Below are 27,834 nucleotides of genomic sequence, written 5' to 3' on the forward strand. Positions count from 1 at the left end.
TAAAGTGAATCAAATAATTAAAACATGCATTCTTACAATAAAATTGAAAACTTTCTGTCAAAGATCTATCGTCATTTGGATTTTACTAGCAAAAACATGTTTTTGTGAGTTTTCTTGTGTGTGTCACATCTGTGTTCCAAACTTCTGCAAATCAGTTAAATAAATTTAAGAATGTAGACAAATACATGTAATTAATGGTTGTCCTGTACTTTTGTGAAACAGCAACTGTGTGAAAGTAAACTAGGAGAGGTTGAAAGAAATAGTAAACCAATTGCAAATAAAGGTTTATTGGAACCCTTGACCTAGGTTTCAACAATTTTCAAACTGTCCTCTTCAGAAGTTGTAATGGATCCTAAAAATTGAATTGGTTTCATCAGCATCTGGTGTAACAAGCGAATAACTTATCACATGATCTTTTTGCTACAGATGTTACTTTATTCTGTTTAAAATAGTTTTATAACCATTAATGCCATTTTTAAGTGCCATTACACACAATTTTAAAATTAAACAATGGAAAATCCAGGATGGAATGTAACAATTTTGTGAAAAGTGTAGTTGCTACTCATCAAATAGCAGACGTGCTGAGTCGCATATGTGGACAACGAAAAGACGGTCAGAAAGTGAGCTTTCAGCGAACAAGGCCTTCATTGGAAATAGACAACCTGCTGTGGCCAGATCCTCTGGTCTCAACAACCAGAGACTGTGCGTTTTTGTTTTCAGTCTCTCCAAATTTCTAAGAAAAACGGTTCAAAAGACAATTAAAAAACCAATATCAGATCAGTCGTCATAGTCAACAGAAATCTGCATTGGCTGCCAAGCTGTTGTGGTCTAATGTCAAAATTATGGGAAAGTAAAAGTTGAGAACCAGAATGTAAAATGCTCTTGTCATGGCACAAAAAAAGCGAATGTGTTGTGAGCAGAGTTGGGGATGTAAAGAAGGGAACTAGCTTTTTGACTTAACTGGCAGCTTCCGAGACATTTAAATCAAATATCTTTACATATTTATGCTTTTTACGAGTTAACTCAATTTTCAGTGCAGTGAGATGTCCTATCTGCAATGTGGTGGCACACTGCACCTTGCAGTGTGTAGGCTAAAGTCCCCGATCTTTTGCCCAAAATCTAGAATATTCACCAGTAAATACTGTTAATATCATATGGCTGAAGAGCTTACATCTAATGGCTAAAACATTTTTTTTTGGGGGGGGGGGGGTGGATTTTGTACATGTTGCTTTAGTTGACACTGTGCATTATATTATGTTACATGGGTACAAAAGCACAAATATGTCAGTATGTTTTCATTGAAATGTCTTTGAAGCTGCCAGACAAGTCAAAAAGCTAGATCTCTTCTTTTATATCCGTAACTCTGCCCAGGACGTGCGCTTTTTTTGTGCTATGATAGGAGCATTCTTAATTTGATTTGTTATTAGAATATGGGAAAGACTTGAATCCGACACTTCCACAAGACAAGATGGTGAGTGAGCATCTCCATCTGCTGTGTGGGCCGCCTGTTCCTTGGTGGCAAGCTTTGAAGGTGTTTAGAAGACGAGGACAAAAAGAGGAAAGGTCACAGCTGCAGCTGACGCCGTGAACAATGACTATCGAATTTGCTTATTTAAAATTTATTTTTTCTCTTCCTTTTGCACCAGCTATGTATGTTTAAGGCAGTTGGTCAACTCTCTTGGTACAGATGATTATGTTGTTATAAAACAAAATATGGATGTAGAAAGTTTAAAGTTCAATTGTTTACATAATTAAAGTAGCTCAGAGGACAATTAACGCTCTCTTTGGTGACAGGATTGTCGCCTGTCGAGATGCCAGTTTATCGTTTTGTAGTACTGCTGCTGGCATCGGGCAGGTATTGAGACCTTCATGCAGTTCTGGAATTGGCAAGTTCGGGGTGGCCGTATTCAACCAGATATGGAATTTTGACAGTGCCTTGCGCCTAGCACCTGAGAGGACACACACATCGTTTGTTCGGCTGTGTAGGATCGCACGAGCATGCCATCTACAGCATGTCAGGAAATGGGTTAAAAACATTATTTGCAATGAGATGAGTATCCACACAAGCTGTGTGACAACATCTGGAGTGTACGAGCTGTCGGCCAGACGAAGTTCTGTACTTGACAATGGCACTGGACACTGGAGTGGCACCGTACCATCTTATCAGATGGGTCCCCGTTCTGGCTGTGGTACACGATAGGTATGTCCGTACGGATGCTCTGAGCAGAAAGAATGTTGCCAGATTAAAGTTCACACTGACACACAGGCGCAGCACCTTGTGCGACACAGGGGTACTGGATATCACAATCTTCAGTCAGGGTGGCCGGGAATTTGGACAGCAGGCATTAAACTTCTGACACGTTAAGACCATTGTCCATGGCGTATCTTAGAGATCTCATTGATGCTATATCTAAATGACATAAACTGAGACATGAATCATCTCAATAGAGGGAACATTGCCCTGGCCAAGACATTCCTCAAACCTCTCACCCATCTGGCCGCAGATCGCCGAGAGACTAGCGTATTGCCATTACAATTGATGCTCTGGCATAAAATTGAACCTGGGAATTATTTAACTCTATCTGTTATCCAAGCTGAGTTTGACTTGATGCTCAGCCAGCTTGAAGCCATTGCTGCTGCCAGAAATGGCAACTATGTTTACCAAACTGTGAACCTTGTATACTGTCAAAATGCCTAAAAATATAATCAGGTATTGTTGCAGCTATATTGTAGGAGCACACTGAGTAAAATTGCTATCATTCCTCGTGTTCCAATTTTGTTTACTGACTAGTGATTTTCCAGGTGAGTGACAATACTTCTCTTACTTTAATGTTACTTTTTCTGACAGAACTCCCCAAACAATGTGGGGCACTGTGCCTTCATATCCACATCTACCACTATCGTTTTGTCACTTTCGTTGATGTTTGTCAGAAAGCCTATACATGGATGGTTCCCATGAATACATAAAAGAAAAATACACACACAAAAAGTGTGCATTACATTTTTACAAACCAAAAAGTAAGGCCAAGTCATACTGGAGCAAGGCAATGGTCGTCTCTCTCATGCCCTCGTCCTTGTGACGCATAAATTGCCAGCTTGAGAGAGAGAGACTGCTAAGAAACCAAACTGTATGTGTATACAATGTAAGGGTTCCATTCTTTTGTACACATTTAGATGTCGAAATACTATGCTTGGACTTTCACAGTTTCCAGAGTAGTGTGTGCATATGGGATTGGGGTGTACTTGTTTGCAATTTGTGCCTATCCTGGCACCTTTCACCTTTCACCTTTCACCTTTCGCTTCCAAATGCTCTACTGACTGCGACATCCGGCCACGATTCGTGACCCGCAGTCGAAGCCTTACCACCACCAGTACCACTGACCTACTTCGCAAACTTCACAGTTTTAACCTGCCAGAAAGTTGCAAATTGGTGCATATTCATCTGCAAACAGAATATCCATTCCAAAAGAAGTCCCCGAGGCTATGGCTAAGCCGTGTCTCCACAATATCCTTTCTTTCAAAGTGCTAGTTCCACACGTTATGTGGGAGAATTTCTGTGAATTTCAGAAGGTTGGAAATTAGGTATTGGCAGAAGTAAAGCAGTGGGCATGGATCTTAAATCGTGCTCAGATAGCTCAGCAATAAAGCACTCGCCAGCAAAAGCAATGGTCCCAGGTTCAAGTCCAGCTCCGGCATATTAAGCTGCAGCAAATTCATCTCAAAATGAGCACACTTAAGTAGCATAAGTTTAAATGTTTGAGTTATTCGTAGCTGCATCATTTCTGTCGTGGAAGAGCAAATGGTGGTGTGAAATGCAATTTAGGCACTACTTCACCAATATTGTAATACAGAACCGTATACAAAATAGAAGCATTGAGATTAGTACAGAGAGTGGTTTGTCTCTATGGAACAAGCGTACAGTATAGCTTTTCTCACTGTAAAACAGTGGCTTATTTACAATTGGATTTTTCTCATTATGTTAACAAGAATCCTGATATTTATGCAATTTATAGGAGTTGCATAACAACATTAATGCTTCAAATTGAGACACAGTTATTCTCCTTGCTTCAGAGCCTCTGGACATGTATGGTTTTTTTTTTTTTTTTTTTTTTTTTTTTTTTTTTTTTTTGGTGTGTGTGTGTGTGTGTGTGTGTGTGTGTGTGTGTGTGTGTGTGTGTGTGTGTGTGTGTGTGACTGTCAAGTCAGTTCATAAGTACATTTGTCCTCAACCACCCCTCCTAGTCTATATTAGACGGGAGTTTAATTTTGTGATACTTTTACTTGAAGGTGTTCAGAGCATTTTGATGTACGTCAAAGATGCTCTGTTTCACAGATGACCACTGGGAGTGTCATTCCTTACATTTTTTTTCTCTTAACTTGGTCCTTGATAAATGATAACGGCCTTGTGGTTTGTTCCAGATTGGACGTGTCAGGTTGCACAGGTCTCGGCGGGACATTTGTCCCCTACCTCGTCAGGCTACCACAACTTCACACATTGGTCATGGAAGAACTGGAGTTTCCGAAGCTGCTACCGGGTCTGAGCAGTATCCTCGAATTGTCCGGTTTGCGCGCACTGTCACTCAGCTGGTCCCTTGTTTCTGGAGTGCCATTTGATAGATTTCCAGGAAATCTTGTCAGTCTCAGGTGAGGAAATGTCTAAATCTACATGATTACTTTGCAGTTCATACTTAAGTGTTTGGCAGAGGGTTCATAGAACTGTTATCAGCCTTTCTGTGCCTTTCCACTCTTTGATAACATTTGGCAAAAATGACTACTGTAATCTTTCCCTGCAGGCTCTGACTTCTCTTATTTCAGTGCAGTGGCCATTTCTCCCTGTGTAGGTTGCAATCTACAAAATTTGAAGGAGAACGTTGACTACCATAATTTTGTGAAGAGATCTTGTCACAGCAAAATGCCTCTGTTTTAACTATTGCTGTCCCAACTCGCACACTGCATCCATGACGAGTGTGATCGGCAGTCGGAATATCTTTATGTAAGGCTAGCTATGTGTCCTCTGAGCTGTTTGTGGCAGCATAAGTGAATAAAGTGTTCTCAGATCTTGAACTGTGTCACTCCAGATTTCAGTTTGTTGATGTAGCTTGAAAAGTGAGGAAATGTGTGCAAGGATAGTTATTCTGATATCATTTGTAGGGGGGGGGGGGGGGGGGGGGGAGGTGACCAGCATGTCAAATTGCTGTACAAGATGCACATTTGATTCCCAAAAGTGCAGAGAATTTTTCCTTTTGGGGGGCTGGAATGGAAGGCACATAGCTTCTAGAGACAGACTGAAGGGTCGTTCGAATGAGAAATAGTTGCCCTGTAGTGATGGGTGGACCACATGCCCTTACATATTGTATTGTATTTCATTAATCCAAGAAATCACAATATTATACAGCTTGTATGTATGGTTTTGGAAAAATCAGGGGTAAATTTTAGTGATTGAGGTCAGAGCTAAACACAGCCTGTAACTTCGAGAATTCCTTGTCATTTTTGAGACCCTTCATTCTCTACAGTTAGCTGAGAAACTTAGAAATGTACACTGATTGAGAATTCCCACCCCCCCACCCCCACCCCCCACCCGCCTCCATTCCCCTCCCCTGGATCCATAACTTTCAACAAGCACGTAAATGGTAAACAGAAGGTGACTTGCCTGACTACCTGTCTATTAATAATGAAAGAGTGTTGATTATCGTGCTCAAGTTATCAAGCAACGATGCCAAAGGCCCTGATTCGACACCTGAATATGGATTATAAAAACTACCTGCTATTCTAGATGGCTTAAAAATGAATTTCCCTTGCAGAGGCAAAATGTGGATTCATCTCAATTTTGAACCCAGGCCAAACCTCAGCTTCCGCTAACAGCTATAGACTAACCTGCTGTAAACATTACTGGAGATGATGGCCCATGAAGTATAATATTTTTGACACACTGATGGGGCAATCCACAACTGATCATTTGGTCCAGTTGGATATGGCAGTTTGGCAGGTTTTTACCAACCACTTATTTGAGCTGGTCTCCCTCTATAATATTTGTAAGTGCTCTCCACCATGCTCTCTCTCTCTCTCTCTCTCTCTCTCTCTCTCTCTCTCTCTCTCTCTCTCTCCCTCCCCCTCTCCGTCCCCCCCCCTCCCTCCCCCATGTTACAGAGTTGATGATTGCTTGAAATCTCAGGATGTGTCCTATAAACTAATCTCTTCTTTTAGTCAGGTTGTGCCACAAATTTCTTTCCTTTTCCTAATTTGATTCAGTAATTCCTCATTATAAATTCAGTCTACATATGTAATCTTTAGATTTTTCTGTAGACCCACATTTCAAAAGTTTCTCTTGTCTGAAATGTTAAATATTCCTCTTTCACTTACATACAAGGCTGTCCTCGAGACAAATATTTTCAGAAAAGACTTATTAACACTTGAATTTATATTCAGTGTTCACAAATACCTGTTCACAGAAATACACTTTATTGCCTCCATAATCTGGTGCTATTATCTACATCTAAATGACTTTTCTGCAATTCACATTTAAGTGCTTGGCACAGGGTTCATCGAACCACAATCATACTATCTCTCTACCATTCCGCTCCCGAACAGCGCGCGGGAAAAACGAACACCTATATCTTTCTGTTCGAGCTCTGATTTCTCTTACTTTATTTTGATGATCATTCCTACCTATGTAGGTTGGGCTCAACAAAATATTTTCGCATTCAGAAGAGAAAGTTGGTGACTGAAATTTCGTAAAAAGATCTCGCCGCGACGAAAAATGTCTTTGCTGTAATGACTTCCATTCCATTTCGAGTATCATATCTGCCACACTCTCCCCCCTATTATGTGACAACACAAAACGAGCTGCCCTTTTTTGCACCCTTTCGATGTCCTCCGTCAATCCCAACTGGTAAGGATCCCACACTGCGCAGCAATATTCTAACAGAGGACGAACGAGTGTAGTGTAAGCTGTCTCTTTAGTGGACTTCTTGCATCTTCTAAGTGTCCTGCCAATGAAACGCCTTCCCCACAATAATAAATATGTGGTCTTTCCGACTGAAGTTGTTCGTAATTTTAACATCCAGGTACTTAGTTGAATTGACAGCCTTGAGAATAGTACTATTTATCGAGTAATCGAATTCCAACGGATTTCTTTTGGAACTCGTGTGGATCACCTTACACTTTTCGTTATTTAGCGTCAACTGCTACCTGCCACACCATACAGCAATCTTTCCTAAATTGCTTTGCAACTGATACTGGTCTTCGGATGACCTTATTAGACGGTAAATTAGAGCATGATCTGCGAACAACCTAAGAGAACTGCTCAGATTGTCACCCAGGTCTTTTATATAGATCAGGAACAGCAGAGGTCCCAGGACGCTTCCCTGGCGAACACCTGATATCACTTAAGTTTTACTTGATGATTTGCCGTCTATTACTACGAACTGTGACCTTCCCGACAGGAAATCACGAATCCAGTCGCACAACTGAGACGATACCCCATAGCTCCGCAGCTTGATTAGAAGTCGCTTGTGAGGAACGGTGTCAAAAGCTTTCCGGAAAGCTAGAAATACGGAATCAACTTGAGATCCCCTGTCGATAGCGGCCATTATTTGTGCGAATAAAGAGCTACCTGCGTTGCACAAGAACGATGTTTTCTGAAACCATGCTGATTACGTATCAATAGATTGTTCTCTTTGAGGTGATTCATAATGTTCGAATACAATACATGCTCCAAAACCCTACTGCAAACCAATGTCAATGATATGGGTATGTAGTTAGATGGATTACTCCTACTACCCTTCTTAAACACTAGTCCTCGACTCAATAGGTCTTCTGGTATAGCAACTGTGATGAGAATATTTTAATAAAAACAGTTTTGCTTGCAATTTATTCATTTATTAACAACACATTTTGTCTTCATGTAGCATCCTCATATCTATAGCACTCTGGCTTCAGGCCACAAGTGGCTCATCGGGACTGTCCGACCGCCGTGTCGTCCTCAGATAAGGATGCGGATAGGAGGGGCTTGTGGTCAGCACACCACTCTCCCTGTCGATTTATTGGTTTTCTGTGACCGGAGCCACTACTGTTTGGTCGGGTAGCTCCTGAATTGTCATCACGAGGCTGAGTGCACCCCGAAAAATGGCAACAGTGTGTGATGGCCCAGATAGTCACCCGTCCAACTGCCTGCCACGCCTGACAGTGCTTAACTTCAGTGATTTGATGGGAACCGGTGTATCCTGTGCGGCAAGGCTGTTGCCTCATATCTGTTGGGATAGCAAAATAAGCAGAAAATATGGTATGGTCCTAGTATGCACAATTCTAAATGTGAATAAGGAATTGTTATTAATCTTAAAATTTTCCTAAAAACCATGAAACAGCTAACGTAATATCACATAACATAGTGATAGAATGTTAAATAACTCTGATTCAACCATTTTAGGTGTTCTTTGTAAGCATTAAATATGCTGACTGTCATGGAACTGCTTTGAGTGCAGTCATTGTAAGCAAGCTTCATTCCATTGACCACCTCTGTGCCTGCTTAACGCTCCTGCTGTGAGGTTGCGGCAGCACCTCTGTGTTTTCTGTTTGAATATGTTTACTTGTGAGTATGGTCCTACACCATGGTCACCTGCTGGTACGACTTTATTAAAGTATGTTTCATTCATTTTGATTATTTATTTAATGTTATATCCCTCTGTTACATGATGATATATTAGTTGCTTTGACTAGGCTTCTGCAGGTTTATCTGATTTGATGGTGCTTCAGTCTAGCACCGTGCCTTTTTATAGTTTTTTAAAATTCTGTAAAAGGAAAATTTTAAGGTTAATAGCAATTCCTTATTCACATTTAGAATCATGCATGCTATGCCCATACCCTAATTTTTGCTTATTTTGTTATCCGAACGTATAATCTGAAATTGCCCTTTGGAGGTAAAATGCCTTGATTCTAAAATATATGAAAATAGTCAGCAACCGGTTGCATTAAAGAAATTTAATTTCTTAACTAGTTTCAGACACTTAGTGACCTCCTTCAGTAGGTTATTACTGTTGTGTTATAGTTACAAACTTCTTAAAAAGGGCATTTTGTGCCTGAAACTTGTTAAGAAATTAAATTTGTTTTATGCAGCAGATTGCTGATTATTTTTATATGATCAAATGAAGTTGCTGAAGTGTATAAAATACTTGTGTTACTAAAAGAATAATTTTCAACCAAGACTATTTTTACTTCAAATTTTCCATTACCTTTGATGTTCATCTTGGAAGATCTTTTCAGGATTTTCTCCAGTCCGTTCAGCTGTCAGTACTTCACCATCTCTGATCTGACTACAGTGTTGTTGGCAAACCGCCAGGTTTTTATTTCTGCTTCCTGAACTTTAATTCCCTTGCCAAATTTCTCCCTGGCTTTCTTCACAGATTGCTCTTACGTACGCATTAAATAACATCACGGTTAGATGACAATACTGTTTCATTCCTTTCCCAACAGATGCTACCTATACATTACTGATGTATCTTTCTGCTCAAATAAATTTGCACAATACTGCCTGGTGTCACCATATTGTGACCAAACTCCAAGGCTAGGGTTTCAGAGGTACTTCCTTGATTTGGGCCCAGAAGATCAGAACCAGTCAGGAATTTTTGTCAAGTGTCACACTTTTCCTTTTGGCTGTCAGCGGACTTACGGAATCTGTCAGTCTGGTGGTTACCCCTGCTGTTTATGTTGAAGACGTTTGCATTCGGTTTAGCTCTCTCTCTCTGTGGTCTTAGCTGAGTGTAAACTACAAGGGGCTCTGGAGAGATCCTCTTCTTGGGTCCCATACCGTGACTCTCAATTTTTCCTCACTAAAACACAGAATGTTTATTTTTGTTGCCACACAGTGTCCCATACTCCGTGTGGAATACAAACACCTTGAGGTGCACATTTCTGTTTCTGGACTCCTCTCTGAGAAGAGGTGCTTTTACCCCATATCTGTTACCTTAAAACAAATTTAGGCAGAAGCTTCATGCTCTCCACTTTCTGAGTCATTCCATCATCCTAAGCTTCTGTAGGGCACTTGTTTTATACATACTGGATTATGGACACCAGATGATTGGTATGCCATCCTGTTGAACTGTCTGATCCAGCTCATCATTGTGTAGTAAGGCTCAGTATGAGTCCCTAGACAATCTTCTGACAGAAGCTGGAATCGTAACTCTGCAGCTTCAATGCTAGCATCTGCTGCTCAGTTACGTATCATCGTTTCTCCTCCTCCTCCTCCTCCTCCTCCTCCTTCTTCTTCTTCTTCTTTTTCAGAAATTATGCATGATGCCTGTTGTATCTTAAAGGGTTACCCTTATTTGTGCCATCTCTTCTTGGGCCTTCTAAGACTTGTTTTGGCGTGTTTTACATATTTCACATCTTGGAATAGTAATGACTGTTCTGACAGACTTTAACACAGTTCTTCCCTTTACCAGACATTCATGTATTACACCGTTTATTGATTGAGCCTTTGTGTCTGCATCTAATGTTTATATTTTTATTTTGTCTAATTTTGTACTCCATTCACAGCACTTTGTCATTTCCTTTCAGAGACTTTACTCTCATTTATCTCTAATTTGTTAAGTGTTCTGGTCTCACTGCCAGAGAGAAGCACAAGAACTGCCATAATTTTATAAAGTTTAATTTTTTTTCATCCCATACATTGTGTGTTATTTTTCTTTTAAGTTCTGTTTACAGTGCCAGATATATATTGAAATTTTCCAAGATTTTACCTCCATCTAGAACTTCTGGATAGCTTGTTTTATTTCCAAGATGGTTAAAATATTGTACTTGTTCTATTATCCTGCCAGGAAAAATATTTCTTTCCTTATATGTTTGACTCTCTTTCAGTACCATTTATTTTGTGTTGTCAGTAGAGATCTTTGTATTATGTTCTTGGTACAGCAAGCTCAGCTTGTAGACAGTAGTTTGCAGTTCATCTTCACCATCATTTATAATTAACTTGTCATCAATGAATAAACAATTGTTTGTGTTCTGTATATTTTTTAAACCAGGGTGAATTAAAATTTTCCTCTTCCTGAACAGGTCATATGTGTAGCATATAGAAAAGTATGCGGTCACTGCCAGGGCCACGTGTGAAAGCAGTTGGGTCACGTAGCTGCTGCACAGCTCTTTATGTGGGTTTGACCAGCAGTCAGCCCACCACCCTGAATGAATGACCACCAGCTACTGTGTTGTAGAGCAAAGCTGACCACCCAGTTCCAGAGCTTGCTGCTGAGCATAACATGCTAGACTTAAGAGGTGACCACGCAACCCCTGCCCCAATTGAATTGTGCAGGTGACCTTGAATTCTGCAATCCTCCTAGCATGGGTAACATGGTTCTATGCTACATTGCACAGAACTATACAGTGTGAAACAAAATTCGTGCACTCAGACTTCGCAGTGCGACTCCCCACATGCCAGTGATTAAAAAAATCTCTCTCTCAAAATTTCATCCTATGAGTACATTGGCAGAAAAAGGACGTTAAAGAGTGGCAATCTGGCAACAATGTAACAACATGTATGGTAACTACCTCTGTCGGCACATGTTAATTGTGCTGTACAGTTGGTGCAGTGAATAGAGTTTTGAGTTTGCATGCAGGAGGTCAATGGTTTAAATCCTGGGTTGAAGCACGTGTTTTTTATTTGGTAAATATAATCCAGGTGGTACGGTATCTGGCATCTTAATCATCAACAGTGATTGTAGCAGGTCCTCTATAAAACATTTGCACTTACATACTACGGGGGTAATCCCAAAAGTAAGGTCTACTATTTTTTTTACAAGTACAAGGACCTGTTTATTTCTACAATGGTTTACATCAGTTTACAGCTTGAACATTTAGCTATTTTTCAACATAATCACCATTTTTGTTGATGCATTTTTGTAGACACTCTGGCAGTTTTTTCATGCCCATGTCAAGCCAGCTCACCGCCATGCTGTTCAGAAAGTTATGAACCTCTTCTTTCGCCTCGTTGTCGGAGCTGACTCACTGGGACCACAATTAACGCTGACAGGTACTGTGCGACTCTGAAAAAAAAACTCAAACAGGCAGTTCAGAACTGGAGAACTGGAATGTTGAGCAAGGGCGTACACATTCTCCATGACAACGCTCACCCACACATCGCTCGGCAAACCGTTGCTCTCCTGCAACAGTTTCAGTGGAACATTATCACCCACCCAGCATATAGTCCAGTGACTATCACCTGTTCCCTAGGTTAAAAGAACATTTGGCCAGAAATTGATTCAGCTCCGATGACAAGGTGAAAGAAGAGGCTCATAACTTTTTGAACAGCATGGTGGCAAGCTGGTATGACATGGGCATACAAAAACTGCCACATCGTCTACAAAAATGCATAGACAGAAAAGGTGATTATGTCAAAAAATAGCTAAATGTTAAAGCTGTTTAAACCATTGTAGAAATGAACAGGTCTATGTACTTATAAAAATATAGGAGACCTTACCTTTGGGATTTTCCTCACACAATCATAGAAGATTGTTCAGCTTTGAAAAAAGCCTTTTCCACATTGTAGGTGTGACTTTGTTCACACCACTTCATCTACTAGATGCGAAATCTGTTTTCTTTGTACCTTCCTCTGATAGTCCCATAGATTTGTACCAGTTATTATTCTTGCCATGTTCAGGCTCATTACCTTTTGTTAAGGCCTTACATTACCAGTAGAATGAGTAACATGCTTTACAAATAATGTCCAAACTCGATTACCATGCGTTATCACCATGGGCCCACTAATTATGCCTTTCAAAATTGCGTCTGGTAACTGCATCCTGTTTAGCACAGATCTCAATGCATTATTATTATTATTATTATTATTATTATTATTATTATTATTATTATTTTATCAATGGAACTGTGGAAACATCATGTCCATTACTTTAGGAAAACAGTGTAATTCAAAACTGAATGTTTCACAATTAGCAGTGTCGGGATGAATCGTGCAGAACAGTACCTGTCAGATGGGTAACGCATGTTACGTGGAACAGTGTGCAGGACTGACAGCGTGTTTATACTGCATGCACTGTCCATGAGACAGGGATTAATTGCGAGTGGAGTAACGCGCTCATGACATACTCCAACATACATGCATATATGTTTCGAATTTTCACATTGTAAAACTCTAAAACAAGTGTGGCAGACGTATGGCATACACAAACGATTAATATGTGGATATGCTTCTGGTCCTAAGTGCGTCTGATAACCTGGCTGGTGTTGCCGCTTGTGAATATGCTGGTAGATATCCTCGTCGATGCCATCCAAATAAAATGTGTTTTGTTGTCTGGACCTGTACCATTGGGAGACAGGTTCTCTCCTTACACCGTCGTGTAAGAGTGGTCGTCCACAGACTCGCTGTACTTCAGCTACTGAGGAAGCTATTCTGGAGGTCATACAGCAAGAACTTTAGTGAAGTTCACGTAGTGTAGCAAGGCAGCTGTGTGTCTTGCAATGCACAGTCGTTAACATGCTACACGAGCGTGGGCTGCACCCCTATCATTATGCTTTTATGCAACACCTGCAGCCTGCAGATTGCCATCAGTGGATGCAGGTCTGTGAATGGTTCCATCAACAACAACAAGAAGCAAACGACAACTTTGTAAACACCCTTTTGAAGACACCCTCACTCACCAGGATGTCTTCGGTATGCACAGTGCCCACCATTGGTGTTAGTTTAACCTGCACGTCACCTGTGACTGTGGATATCAAGTTCACTTTGGTATCAACGTCTGGGCCAGAATATTGGGACAGGTGTTTGGGCCCCTACATGTGCCCTGACCAGTTGACTCCATGAAGGTATCATGCATTCCTCTCAAACTATCTGCCTGATGAGCTGGAAGATGTTCTACTACATGTTTAGCAGAGGATGTGGTTCCAACATGATGGTGCACCTTCACACTCTGACAGTATTTGGACAGAACATTTCCAGGGACACAGCTCGGATGTGGAGGTCCAGTTGTATGGCCACTGCGTTCACCTGACCTAACTCCCCTGGATTTCTTCCTGTGGGGACACCTGAGGAGCACATGTTCGCTTCTTCACTGTCGAATGTGGAAGAATTGGTTGCACATGTTCATGCTGTTCTTGTTACTGTGGATGCAGCTTTGCTGTGAAGGGTCCAGTGCCGTGCGGTGTGATGGGTTGCGCAATGTTTGGATGCGCGGGAAGTTCGCTTTGAGCATCTGTTGGTTTGAGGACAACATATTCTTTTGTGAATGTCATGCAGTCATTAATATGGACATTATTATTGTCACTGGTTGCTAATGTGTCACATCTGAGTGCTCATATTACATGTAGTGTAAATGACAAGTAGATGTTGTGTTACTGTACTGTGCTATCATCTTTAGCATCTCAAAATCAATATTGTTTTTGTAGTTATTCTGTCCTACGACAGGTCATTTGTTTCAACTGTCTATTTCTTATTTGTCCAACCACGTATTTCTTATATTCAGCATCACAAAATGATGTAAATTTAGGATACGTGTGACCTAAGAAACAGTGTATATTACAGTATGAAATGTCAGAGTGAAATAAGCAAATAAAAAAAATGCACCCTGACCCAGTATCGAACCCTTGACCTTCTGCATGCTAACCCAAAACTCTGTCCACTGCATCAACTGTACGACATGATACATGCATGGTGACAGATGTAGTACCATACATGTGACTACAGTGTTGCAGATTGCCACTCTTTAATGTCCTGCTTCAGTGGGAGAATTTAGTTTCACCCTGTAGTCTCAGAAGTCTTACATTATAACATTAGTATTTTCTGCACCCTTTTACCCTCCTTCACTCCTTTTCCTTTTGTTACTCTCTGTTTTGTCATCTTCTAGCTCAGTCAACGAAGACCAAGAAAGGTTGAAGAGGAAGAAAACATTGTGTGGTCACAAGTTTTTGTGCAGTGGTGGAGGGACTGTCACGAGCAACATACAGAAAATCCTGGCTAGTAGGTTGTGAGCATTGTGATCGGGGAGAGGGGAGGGTTTAAAAGTCACTTTCTTATGTTTTTCTTGAATAACTCAAAAACTGTGGCTTCTATCAAAAAATTTTCACAGTAGAAAATAAAATTACATAAGTTTTGTAAAAAAATTCCTGTTCATGTTATCTTTAGGAGTAATAATTTCTGTGTTTCAGGTGTTGGAAAAATCCCATATTTTTAAAAATATTGCTTTAATGGTGTAAAATAAACGTTTACTACTAAATGAAGTGGGTTGATAACAAATATTAAATGTGAGTACCACATCTAACTGCAATAAAACAGTGTTAAGGGATAAATTTTGTCACCTTCTAGGCCATTCAATGAAGACAAAAAAAGGTTGAATAGGGGGGAAATTTTGTGTAGTCATAAATTTTTGTACACTGGTAGAGGGACTGTCATGAACAAAATACAGAACATCCTAAGTGGTAGGTTGCGAGCACTGGGATTTTGGCAGGGGGAGGTTAAAGGTCACTTTTTTATGCTGTTTTTGGATAACTCAAACAGTAGCCTCTAGAAAAAAAAATTTCACAGTACAAAATTAAAATACATTAAGTTTCCTATCCATTTTATCTCTAGTACTAATAGTTTGTGTTCCATGAGTTGGAAAAACATCACATATTATTGAAAAAAAGTATTTTAATGGTACAAAATAAATGTGTATTGCTAAATGAAGTGGGCTGAGAACAAATATTGTGTGTGTGTACCTGCAGTAGAACAGTATTAAGGGATGAATTGCACTTTGGAGATGTCATAGGGTGGAAGGGGAAGGGGTAGAGAGTAGAAGGGCGTCAGAAAGTAGGTCGCAGGTTTGTGGTCGTGCACTTGCCTCGTTAATAAGTGTGCAAACTTAAGACAGAGCAGGTGATTTGCCACCCTATCACAGAAAGCAGCTATAGGATGTTTCATGAATTTATACCGATCCTCTACAGCACGCCTTATGAGTCACTGACTCAGACGTGCATATGGGTGTTTATTTTTCACAAATTTCATCAATTTTGCATGAAATACAGATAAGAGCTATCAGTAGTAGTAATGCAAGAAATGCATATTGACAGATGTTATGTAAATCTGCGCACACTGTCCTACGGTGCTAGAAGGGAAACTGATTCGTAGTCATTTTGTGCATTAGCTGCAGCATTTTTCTGGCAAACGCAACTTGTCCCACCACGAGTGCTGCTAGATTTTCATTTTGCAGACAGGCTCTATCTCCCCTGTGTTTCCTGTCCATTTCTCTCTTATGTGAGTAGACAGAATAACTCTTATGTGCTCATATTTATTTAGTGTTGTGGAGTTATTTTCAGTTCATTGAATGCTTACTGCATTTGTTAGTGACCTTTTTTTGTAAAATAGATTCCTATATACAGTACATGAGAATTGTATAATTTGTAAGTCTGATGTTATCAGAGACCTTCGCAGTGTTGGTAGGAAAGGTATTGGATTGATAAATGTGGCATCTCGCTACTGTCTTTCATTCACGGCATATTGTGAAGCAGTGTAATTGTGTTGTAGTCAGTTCTTGTGGTGAATTAATGATTGATTGGAAAGATACAGCACTTCTCTCACCATTTTGTTACTATTAGACTGCATAAGTCTATTCCATTTAGGAACACCTGGCACTTGTAGATTGGGCTGCACTGATTGGAACCACTTACCACACAACCCATGCTACATTACAGTATTTGTACTACTATATTTATGTATTTTGTGTGTGTGAGTGAGTGAGTGAGTGAGTGAGAGAGAGAGAGAGAGAGAGAGAGAGAGAGAGAGAGAGAGAGAGAGAGAGAGGACATCTGTGTTGACTTTGTGTCAGTAGACAGTTCTCTTTGAGGTAATTCATAATGTTTGAGCATAATATATGTTCCAAAATCCTGCTGCATATGAGTGTCAATGCCGTACAAGATGACTAAGAATCAGTTTCGGTTCTAGCACTGTAGAACAGTGTGCAGAGATTTATGTATATTCTGCCCATGTGTGTTTCTTGTGTTACTATTATTACTATTTAACTCCTATCTGTATTTCACATAGTGTTAATACACTCTGAAAAATAAACACACCTGGGCACATCTGTGCACCACATCACTAGTGGTTTGTAACGCACGCTGTGCAGGTCAGTATAGCTTTGTGAAACACCCTGTAGTTGATTGTTGTGACAGAGTGGTACAGATAGTGTGGACTCGTGTGCTAGCTCTTAAAGTTTGCAGATCTGTGAAGGAGGGAAATGCACGATCATAATTCGGCGACCTACCTTCCTCGCCCTTCTGCCTTCTGACCCCTCCCCCTCCATTCTATTAGATCCCCAGAACACAGTTTATCCCTTAATGTTGTTCTACTGTGCCTAGACATAGTACACATGCAATTTAGTAGTAAACATTTATTTTATACCATTACAACAATACTATGTGATTTTTCCATCCACTGCCATGTGGAAACTATTACTCATAGAGATACAATGAAGGGGACATTATTTTAGGAAGTTTAATGTAGTTTAATTTTGCACTGCAAAACATTTGTATTAGGAGTCATAGTTTTTGAGTTATTCAAGAAAGGCCTTAAAAAGTGGCCAACAAGTGCCCCTCCCCCCACTGCATCCCAACACTCACAACCCTCAGTCAGGATTTTTAATATGTTGTTTGTGAGACTCCCTCCTGTCATTGCACAGAAATTTGCAAGTAAATAATTTTTTTCCCTAATTTTCCTTCATTGTTTGGGCTATCTCTTCATTTTTTTCTAATCCTTTTTTGTGTGTGTACGGGAGCCTGCATGTACACAATTAAAATACTGTAGTAATATCATTGTGAAGTCTGCATGCTTGCTGGACGGTAATGTGCTCGCTTCCCGTGCAGCGGGCCCTGGTTCGGTTCCAGGCCGGGTCGGAGATTTCCTCAGTGTGTGGACTGGGTGTCGTGCTGCTGTCGTCATTGTTTCATCCTCATCACCGGCACACGAGCTGTCCGATATGGCATCAACCGTAATAAGACTCGCACTTGGCAGCCGAATGTCCCCGGATGGGACCTCCTGGCCAGCAATGCCATATGTTCATTTCATTTTTTACCATTGTAAAACATTTTCTCTGTGTAGAGATACCACAGGTGGATGGTGATATTGTGGCAGTAACAGCAGGGTTTCTACTCTTACCACAGGGAGCTGACTGTACACTGGTGCAGAGGTGATCCTAAAGCCACAGATGGGCTGACTGAGCAGATGCCCAAGCTTAAAATTCACGGCTACTTTGAAGACGAGGAGCCAGACAGTGACAGTGATGATAGCAGCAGGAGCAACAGCAGCAGTCATCGTGAGAGCGATAATGATGAAAGCAACATATCTGTTCTCTTTCAAGAGGATGTATAAAAGTGATATGATATTTATATACAAGTTTGTAACATACATATACAAGTTTGTAACATCTTGGCTCGAACTATGTAACTTGATCACACCTTTCATTATTGAACAGTCAAATTTTTGTAAGATTTTTGCTAAACTGGCTTTGCTGTAATTTCATGTTAACAAAGGCAAAAACTGTTTTGAAGCAGCCACGCGGTTGGAAGTGCAATGTCACGGTTTGTGTGGCCCCTCCCACTGGAGGTTCGAGTCCTCTCTCGGGCGTATATATAACTTCCACATGGGAAAAATATATTAAAAACAAAGATTCCAAGACTTACCAAGCGAGAAAGTGCCAGTAGATAGGCACAATGAATAAAACACACAAACACACACACAGAATTTCGAGCTTTCGCAACCGGCGGCTGCTTCGTCAGGAAAAGGAAAGATGAAAGGATGTGGGTTTTAAGGGAGAGGATAAGGAGTCATTCCAATCCTGGGAGCGGAAAGACTTACCATAGGGGGAAAAAGGGATAGGTATATATACGCGCGCGCGCGCGCGCGCACACACACACACACACACACACACACACACACACACACACACACACACACACACACACACACACAAGCAGACATATTTAAAGGCTGTGTGTGTGCGCTGTGCGTAGTATAAGTTAGATCAAGTAGTGTGTAACTCTAGGGACCGATGACCTCAGCAGTTTGGTCTGTAAGGAATTCACACACATTTGAACATTTTGTTTTGAAGGAAGGAAATTGCAGATTATTTTGGAAATCAGTAGCTAATAATAATATTACAGTAAAACCGCATTTTTATGTTTCCACTTTTTACATGCATTTTTGTCAGTCCCAATAGAAGTTCTGTTCTCTCAATACAATGCTTTCCTGTTAATGATTCCATGTTGCAACATTTTCCACTTTTAAGTTTTCTTCAAAGTTATTCATCATGTAATGTAGTGTTACAACAGGAAGCAAGATTTCATTGTCAGCATGTTGGATCAGGGCTGCCTTTAATATAGGTGGAAAGCATGCTGAATCACTGCATTAATGATAACTGTAATCTGATGATAGTGACTCTGCTAACAACCTTCCTTCTGCTCGTTGCATTTGACTACAACAGATTTAATTTAATTTCACAGTAAATAAAAACTGCTTGTGAAGACAGCCATCTCTGGTTTTCTCATTGTTACTTCCACAGGAAATATGCTAATCCGTACTAAGTGCATGGTCCTCGGTTGGTACGACGTGATGTCGGGCGTAATAAAAGATGCTCCGTAACATGATGACAATTTCTGCACCCGTTCTCACCCAGGACATCCTTGAGCCGAGTGACCCTAGCAACAAGCTTCAGATTTTGTGCCTATTGTACTCAGTCTTTGTAAACAGAGAACTTCAGTGTTTTAAATAATATTATGTTAAGTGTTATTTAGCATAATTTTGTAATTAATATCAATAATAAGTCTTGCATTAGAAAATGAATATCTTTTTAATGTGGTTTTGTAAAAAACTTGGCTTGCATGTTTCAGATTTTTTAAATAGACAAAGTTTAAGTCATGTTAACTTCATATTTTGAAAAATATAGAGACTGATGGAGTAATTCATTCATTTTCTGTTCTTGTGTTTCCTAAGATTTCCTATATCTTACACTTTATTGCATTTGTAAATAAAGTAGAAAGAAACTTCCACATGGGAAAAATATTGCATTTTACACTTTTATGAGTCAGTCTGCTGAAAAGGGGTTTTTACTGTATTTGAATTCGTGTTGTAATGAGAGTGGATTGTTACTGTCAATTTTTAAGAGATAAAACAGCAAGGTAACAATTCTTCAATAACTTTAACAGACTTAGCAGAACCAACCTGGAAATGGAGGTGGCTACACTGCAGGATGGAAGGCAGCAGAGGGTCAAGGCAGGATGGTATGTTAGTGAAGGCCAAAGAGACTCAGCTGTTTAAATTATCACTTTTTTTACTTGTGAATTTACACTCCGTCACTGCGGGGTGGTGACCATGTCCTGCACATGTGTTCCCATCTTTGCTAACACCTGTGCTCAGTGTGTGGCACACGTACCTGTCATTTGAGTCGCACCTCAAACACTTAATATCAGCGATGCACAGAGACAGTTGCGAATTTCGCTAACACAGCCAGCTCCGCAGTGAATGACTCATCTCAGTGGGCGTCGGCACGCACTCTGCGATGGTGAAAGACGGCTGTCCAGGGAGCAGGAGTTTGGCACCCAATAAAGTGGGTCTGGGACAGCCCCCGGAATCCGAACTTAGTGCAGGAAGAATTACACCAATAATTCTAACAATGTAACCAATAATTCTAACAATGTAGCATAATCCAGATATCTACACAAACCAATAGCTGTTGAACTTTATATCTCAGACTGAAAATTAAACTGCAAAAGAGCTTTTCAGGCAACACGCACTACACATTTATGCAATAGTGATAGTTGCTTCACCCTCCCCTGCCCCCTTGTGGAAATGTTGCTTGCAGTGGCAATCACCTGCAGTATAACCCAAGTTCTACTTCAGGTTGTGAAATGACAATGTAAGTTCATGAAGCCAACAAATATGAATGCAAAATTTTTGTTAAAATATTGATTTTATTGTAGCCTGATGTCTACGTTCACACAGTATGATTACACTGAGTTATAAAAATTTGAACTTTTTTTTTTTTTTAAGGTCTGTATTAGTTCATAGACACATTTCCATACTAATACTTTTGGGCGTATCACACACATACGTTTCATGTATGCTCTGATATATACTAGGAGTGGGGGGGGACCTAACATCACTGACATTTTTATCTCCCCTCCCTCCCTCCCTTCCTTACGTAGGCTGCAGGATCTTAGTGCAGGAAGCTGGTACCTCAAGGGAGCCAAACTCGTGACTGCTGCTGGTAGCTCGTGTGGTTTCCCTGACTGGTGTAGCTCCCACGTGATAGTAGAACTGCTGGACTTTGAATCAAACTGGTATCAAAATGATAGCTGTTTACACAAGATAAGAATCCACCTGCTATGCCAATTTGTCACTTCTAGCGACATTCTCAGCTACATCATTGGTCCCATTGGTGGAGAAATCACCATTGCCTTTAGTGTGCAATTCAGCTGCACCAACAGGTGTCATGGAGATGAGCCTGGTCTTGCAATAAATCAACTGCTGTGTTGGTATAACCTAAATAACACACCTTGTGCTCACCAGCTACCAGTGGCTGCTGCAGAACTCCACAGATGTGGCCATAAAATTGTAGCACCACTAGAATAGGTAGCAGCTGTGTTACTGGTCTTCCAAAAAATATTGCTTTACTACTACAGTAGATTACATTGTCATGCCTGTTGTGTTCCACTGTATGCTGTTAGTGTTCTCCCAGTTTCTCCACTTTCTATGTACAGTATCAGTGCCAAACAGAAAGATTGTAGTGAAATGTAGATGCAGGCACTGAACCTCTATTGTAAGCATGAAATTGATGATAAAACCCTACCATTTGCAATGTTTTAACTGAATATAATGTGTATTGTGACAAAAGACATACTTCAGTAGTTGCATACACAGTAACAGTATTAAAAACTATTTATCCTTCAGCTACTGACACACAGAACTGGAGAATTAGACTGATATTAAACTGGTCTCGTCAGTATTCGGAAGATATTAAATCATTTAATATATGACTGTCATTTGGATAGTAAAGAACGTTTTGTTTTCACACGTTACCACGTCGTCCCACCACCACCACCACCACCCACTGACATTTCTACTCAGTTGCTACAATGTGTTGGCAGTTACATTCAGATACAGTTGATTACTGCTTAGCTGTGTGACTAAAACTGACAATACCATCAAGTGTGAGGTGTGCAGTATTATCCATTTTTTAAATGCACAACATATGCGACACACAGAAATTTATTGACAGGTAACTGAGCTTTACAGTAATGTGATTAAAGTAGCATCAGTTCGGGACTCGTATATCACGTTTAATGTTCGCAATGAAGAATGCTCCGGCTGGTCTGCAGTGGTGATTGACTGACTCAAAGCAAGAACTGAAACAAAAATCCCAGAAGATAAGTGTTCTGCAATTTGTGCACTCCAGCAGTTACTGTAGGATGCTTTGGTGACTTTGCAGTGCCACTAAAAACAAGTGGCACAGAATGTTAACCAGTGGAGTCATCTTTCTTCACAATAATACATGTCCACATGCAGCAGGAGTAACACAGGACTTCCTGCAGCTGTTTCAGTGGGGGCAGTTTCAACATCTGCCATACAGGTCAGAATTAGCCCCAAACGGAATTATTATTATTTTAGTGGTCAGTGCTACCAAAGTGATTATGAACTTGTAGAAGCCTTTAGTCAGTGGTTCAACAACTTGGCAGTAATTGAGATGCAGAAGGCATAGAAAAGCTGGTAAAACGGTATGACAGCTGCCTATATTTGAACAATGGCTACATTGAAAAGTAGCATGGGTACCAAATTGTATGTAAAATACAGTTTTGTCTAATTATATTAAATAAAAAATTTTGTTGGAAAAATGTTCTTTACTTTCTGAATGATAATTATATTTGCGACGTTCGGACCACATCGGTTCGATCACAGTTCTTAATTTGATGTAATTGCACTCACGAAAATACTTTTAGTACAGTGTGTACAGTTCTGCTGCACAGCCCATCACTATGCATACTTGACTTGCATACATTCTTCTCAGTAATGGGTAGTACTTCATAATTTGGTTTTGTTCAACTGAGAGTTCATCACTCTGAGATTTTAAACTGAAGGTGGCACTTAGACAGTCACAGTGAATTTTGCTCGATATCAAAACTCTTAAGTCATTGCTTGTAACTTTTGTGTATTTTGGTTGGTATTTTGCTCAGTGAATATGTCTTTATTACTCCTCCAGCAATATGTCACTGGCTTTATTGCCATAGTTTTATGAGTCAAAAGAACAGAAAAAAGCCACAGTAGGAAGCCCAATGTATTTTGTTGCAATTGTTATTTTTTTCGTGTAGTGAGTGTTCATAATATTGGTCTTCTTCTTGCTTTGATTTTCTGCTGCACACTAGAAAGGGATTATTTAATTGGTTAGGTAAAAAATCTACTTACCAAGTGGCGGCATAACGCACACACAAGACTGTTGTGATCGGTAAGCTTTGGGAGCCAGTGACTACTTCTTAAGGCAGAAGGGTTGAAGGGGAACGAAGAAGGGTGAAGGAAGAGAACTGGAGAGGTCTAGGAAAAGGAATAGATTTCGGGAAAGTCACACAGAATCACAGGTCAGGGGAGATACCGTACAGGATGAGAAGGTGATTTTTGGCTGGTTTGCGACCTTAACTGGGAGTTTAGTTTTTAGGATGGCAGGAATAGTGACAGATGAAGTTTCAGACACCAGTGACAAGATTGTGTGTGAACTGTTCATGAGAATGAGGAAGGAGAAAAAACGGGACAACACAGATTCCAAATTTATATTCGTATTTCACATATCAAAGGAAGCTGTACGTTGTCTTTTCAGTTTTGTAAGTGACAAACTGGAGCATATGATGGACAGCTGAGACTATTTCTCTGTTTTCTAAAATAATAGTATTTGTAATAGTATGCATTTGATTTCAGTAGTCGTTAATTGCATCATATTATTTATGTGAACCAGGCACATTAAAATGGCGACTTGTGCCAAAATAGTCTTATTTATCTGACGTGTGTTACAGTTTCTGCAGCAGTGGAAAGGACTGTTTTGTTTTATTTAGCAGTGCCGTAACAGACTTAACCAAATCTAAGAACCACACCAGTTATGGGTACTATTTGTATTAACAGCTGTTTGTTTCAGACAAAAACACTGATTGATTCTTCATATAACAAAATCTTTTATAAAACAGTAGTGTTCCAGTTTCATTGAGCCACATTACTTCAATAGCAGAAAATGTTGTTCTGCTTTGTTTCCTCTTAGGAATGACCCTTTTTGTAAACATCACAGCAGTGTCAGAACAGCTTTTGCCTTTTAGTGAAAATATTAGGATTACAGGCCCAGTAATGCTTCAGAGCAAGTGTGTCTCCCACCCAGCATTATTCACTGAAGCCTCTGAACTATCTGTGCTTACTCAACCAAAGTTTAACACAATAAGAGGAACGGGAAAGGTAATATTTTTAAAAAAGTGGTGATGCCTTCTCAGCTACAGGAAATTGCAAGTCCATCCATATTTATCATAAAATAATGGCTATAAATGTATGTTATAGGAACAGAATAGGAATCTAGTTGATGAATCTACATAGTTGTAACATGCAGAAGCAGTGACTGGAATGCTGTATTTTTATCTTTCCTTGGATATCAAGCTATTTTCAGTGTCCTCCTCTATTTCAGATTGTAGCCAACTGAAAGTAATTTAAACTGAAATATCTTATATTGCACTTTTATGAAGTACCATTTTCTGATATTGATGGTTTATTATGACTGTGTTCTAAGCAAAGAAGGGAAAGCAGAAAGGTGGAAGAAGTATATAGAGGGTCTATACAAGGGCGATGTACTTGATGACGATATTACGGAAATGGAAGAGGATATATATGAAGATGAAATGGGAGATATGATTCTGTGTGAAGAGTTTGAGTGAGCACTGAAAGACCGAAGTCGAAACAAGGCCCCAGGAGTAGACAACGTTCCATTACAACTACTGACAGGCTTGGGAGAGCCAATCCTGACAAAACTTTACCCTCTGGTGAGCAAGATGTATGAGACAGGCGAAATACCCTCAGACTTCAAGAAAAATATAATAATTCCAATCCCAAAGAAAGCAGGTGTTTACAGATGTGAAAATTACTGACTATTAGTTTAATAAGTCACGGCTGCAAAAACTAATGGAAAAACTGATAGAAGCCAACCTCGGGGAAGATCAGTTTGGATTCCATAGAAATACTGGAACACCTGAGGCAATACTGGCTCACAGTTTTAAGCTGAGATGACTCCAGTGAAGGTGTCATGCCTCCAGTTACTTCCCCTTCCCTTCCAGGTGGTATAATATAACAGCTTTAGTTTGGATATGCCCCAGGATTATAAAAACAGACCTTGGAAGACCCAATGGTACTGACCAGCTGCCGTGTTATCCTCAGTCCACAGGCATCACTGGGTGTGGATATGGAGGGGTATGTGTTCAGCACACCGCTCTCCCGGCTGTGTGTCAGTTCACGAGACCGGAGCCGCTACTTCTCAGTCAAATAGCTCCTCAGTTTGCCTCACAAGGGCTGAGTGCAGTCCGCTTGCCAACAACGCTCGGCAGTCTGGATGGTCATCCCAGCCCGACAGTGCTTAACTTCGGTGATCTGATGGGAACCGGTGTTACCAAAGCGAAGGTACTTTCTGTAAAAACTCATTTTCGCTGTAATCATTCTAACACACATACAACAACAAGCTAACCAGTAACACCTCTCAGGATTGTCAGTCAAATCACTGTCAATGGTGTCTGTGTGTTGTCACAGTTGGAGACCCTGAAAAGACCACCTATTTTACAAAGCAGGCCACATTTCAAAGTTGCTTTTATATTATGCCCCTACTTGGACTGTGGCGTCCTGCCCTTGGCAACTTTATCAAATTCTAAATTTCAGCAACGGATCTGTAGCCTCTACTACCTCTTCTTGGCATAATATTTATGTGATTCTCTTGTGGAGAAGGAAGGGAGGGGGGGATCAATCATATGCCTGTTGTAGCTGCTCTATCTATCTCTGTGAAGTTTTTTATAAATGGAAACTGCTGCAAATTTTTCCCATACTTTTTTTTTCAGAGATCTAGAGAGATCTCTTACTGGTCACACAACAAATACTTAACCCTTTAACTAATTTTACGATAGATCATTAAACTGCCATACATGCAAGTACCCTAAAAATTTAGTTTAATGTTTTGATTGAATGAGGCCGCAGAATCTTAATGTGCAGGCTTTCGCAGCCGGCATCTTCCATTAGTTGAAACTTCCAGGCTGAGAGGCTGTGGTCGATCTGTAAAACTACTTCTACCTGATGTTTCATTGCCAACTGAAGACAATATCTTCCGAGGTGAATTGACGACTGGCTGCCAGGCTGTGGAGGTCCCGTTTGTATGAGGACACCACCATACGTCACATGGGGCCAACTGTAAGTCTACCTATGACTAACGTCATTATTCTCGATTGAAGGTAATCGATTTTCACATCATTGGTGCAAAGTCGACTGCCATATCGTGTCTAAGTTTAAGCCATCCTCTTTTTGGATACACTGACAACGAGATAGATTGAGCATTGCATCCCAGAAGGAAAGCATCTGACAACATTCAGCAACAACTACTGTTAGCTGGAAAAGTTTTTCTTACATTTATTCGCAATATTATGGACTGTATTGGGAAAGCTCTGGCCATGTTTGAAGTTGAAACAATCTTTAGACCCACCAAGAAGGTTGGTGAGTGTGCAAGATCGACGAAGGTGCACGACATCCCTTACCAACTCCTGGTGTGTATAAAATTCCACGTAGCTGTGGGAAGGTTTATATCGGAACATTGAAAAGAATTGTCAATACGCAGTTAACCGAACACAAAGGAACTGTCTACAAGGACATACCAACGAATCGGCTGTAGAAGAACATGTGTTTAAAGATGGTGAGCATTAAATAAAACTGAGACGAGCGTGCTAGCCAGGGCATCGCATTATTATGCATGTATGCATAGGGAAGCACCACAATAATTTTTATAGAAAAGAGGAAGGCTTAAAGTTAGACAAGACATAGAAGTCGACTTTGCACCAACGATGTGACAGTCGATTACCTTCAATCAAGAATAATGCCGTTAGGCAGAGGAAGATGTACAGTCGGCCCCATGTGATGTATGCTGGTGCCCTCTATATGCTCCATACAAATGGGACCTCTGCGGCCTGGCAGCCGGTCATTGACTCACCTTGGAAGATGTTGCCTGCAGTTGGCAACGAAACGTCAGGAAGTAGTAGTTTTATAGATTGTCCACGGCCTCTCAACCCGGAAGTTTACGTGTTTCCTACTACACTCTTGAACTCATCCGCAGTATCTACCAGCCTCAAAATATTCTCACACAAACAATTTTGTGGTCTGGAACACTTATCGCTCACGTTAGTCACACGGTTTTGGCAGATGACGACTAAAATTAATATGAAATGATGTACGCGAAAATCCCCAGTGTGCTATTCAGGTGTTGCCAATTTAACTGGATGGGAACGTTATTACAGGAAGGTTCGTTTGAGATATAATTGCAACCACGCATGTGCATTCAACGCAGTCAGTCTCCCAAGTCCAGTGGGTCGTGACAAGGTGAAAGCTGTTCGAGTTGACCCATGGACGTTTGCAACCAGTTGCGACTGATCAGAGGAAATTCTTCTGACTGGCTCCAAAGCCTTTAATAAGTTTGCTTCAAAGATATCACCATGTGCACGTGCAGAGCTTTTTATGTTAAGCCTTGTAGCATTCTTGTTGAAGATAATAAGTTCTGGTTCCCACTAGCCTTTTAAAGGAAATGTATATCTCAAACTTGTGATAATTTA

The 27,834-nt window shown here is 40.4% G+C and overlaps 1 protein-coding gene across 4 annotated transcripts in view; it reads left to right on the top strand.

Moving 5' to 3' along the window:
- Positions 1-19,925, top strand: part of LOC126293502 (uncharacterized) — a 101,773-nt gene extending 81,848 nt beyond the window's left edge. For 3 of the 4 annotated variants that reach the window (XM_049986752.1, XM_049986754.1, XM_049986755.1), the window contains 2 exons: positions 4,420-4,644; positions 18,130-18,695. In XM_049986752.1, coding sequence (XP_049842709.1) covers positions 4,420-4,644; positions 18,130-18,337 — 433 coding nt within the window. In that variant the 3' untranslated portion in view covers positions 18,338-18,695. Of the gene's footprint in view, positions 1-4,419; positions 4,645-18,129 lie in introns of all 4 variants that reach the window. The other variant, XM_049986753.1, reaches the window with a different exon arrangement.
- Positions 19,926-27,834: the final 7,909 nt, after the last annotated feature.

Source organism: Schistocerca gregaria, chromosome 10 (genome assembly GCF_023897955.1).
Source record: "Schistocerca gregaria isolate iqSchGreg1 chromosome 10, iqSchGreg1.2, whole genome shotgun sequence".
Taxonomy (NCBI): Eukaryota; Metazoa; Arthropoda; class Insecta; order Orthoptera; family Acrididae; genus Schistocerca; species Schistocerca gregaria.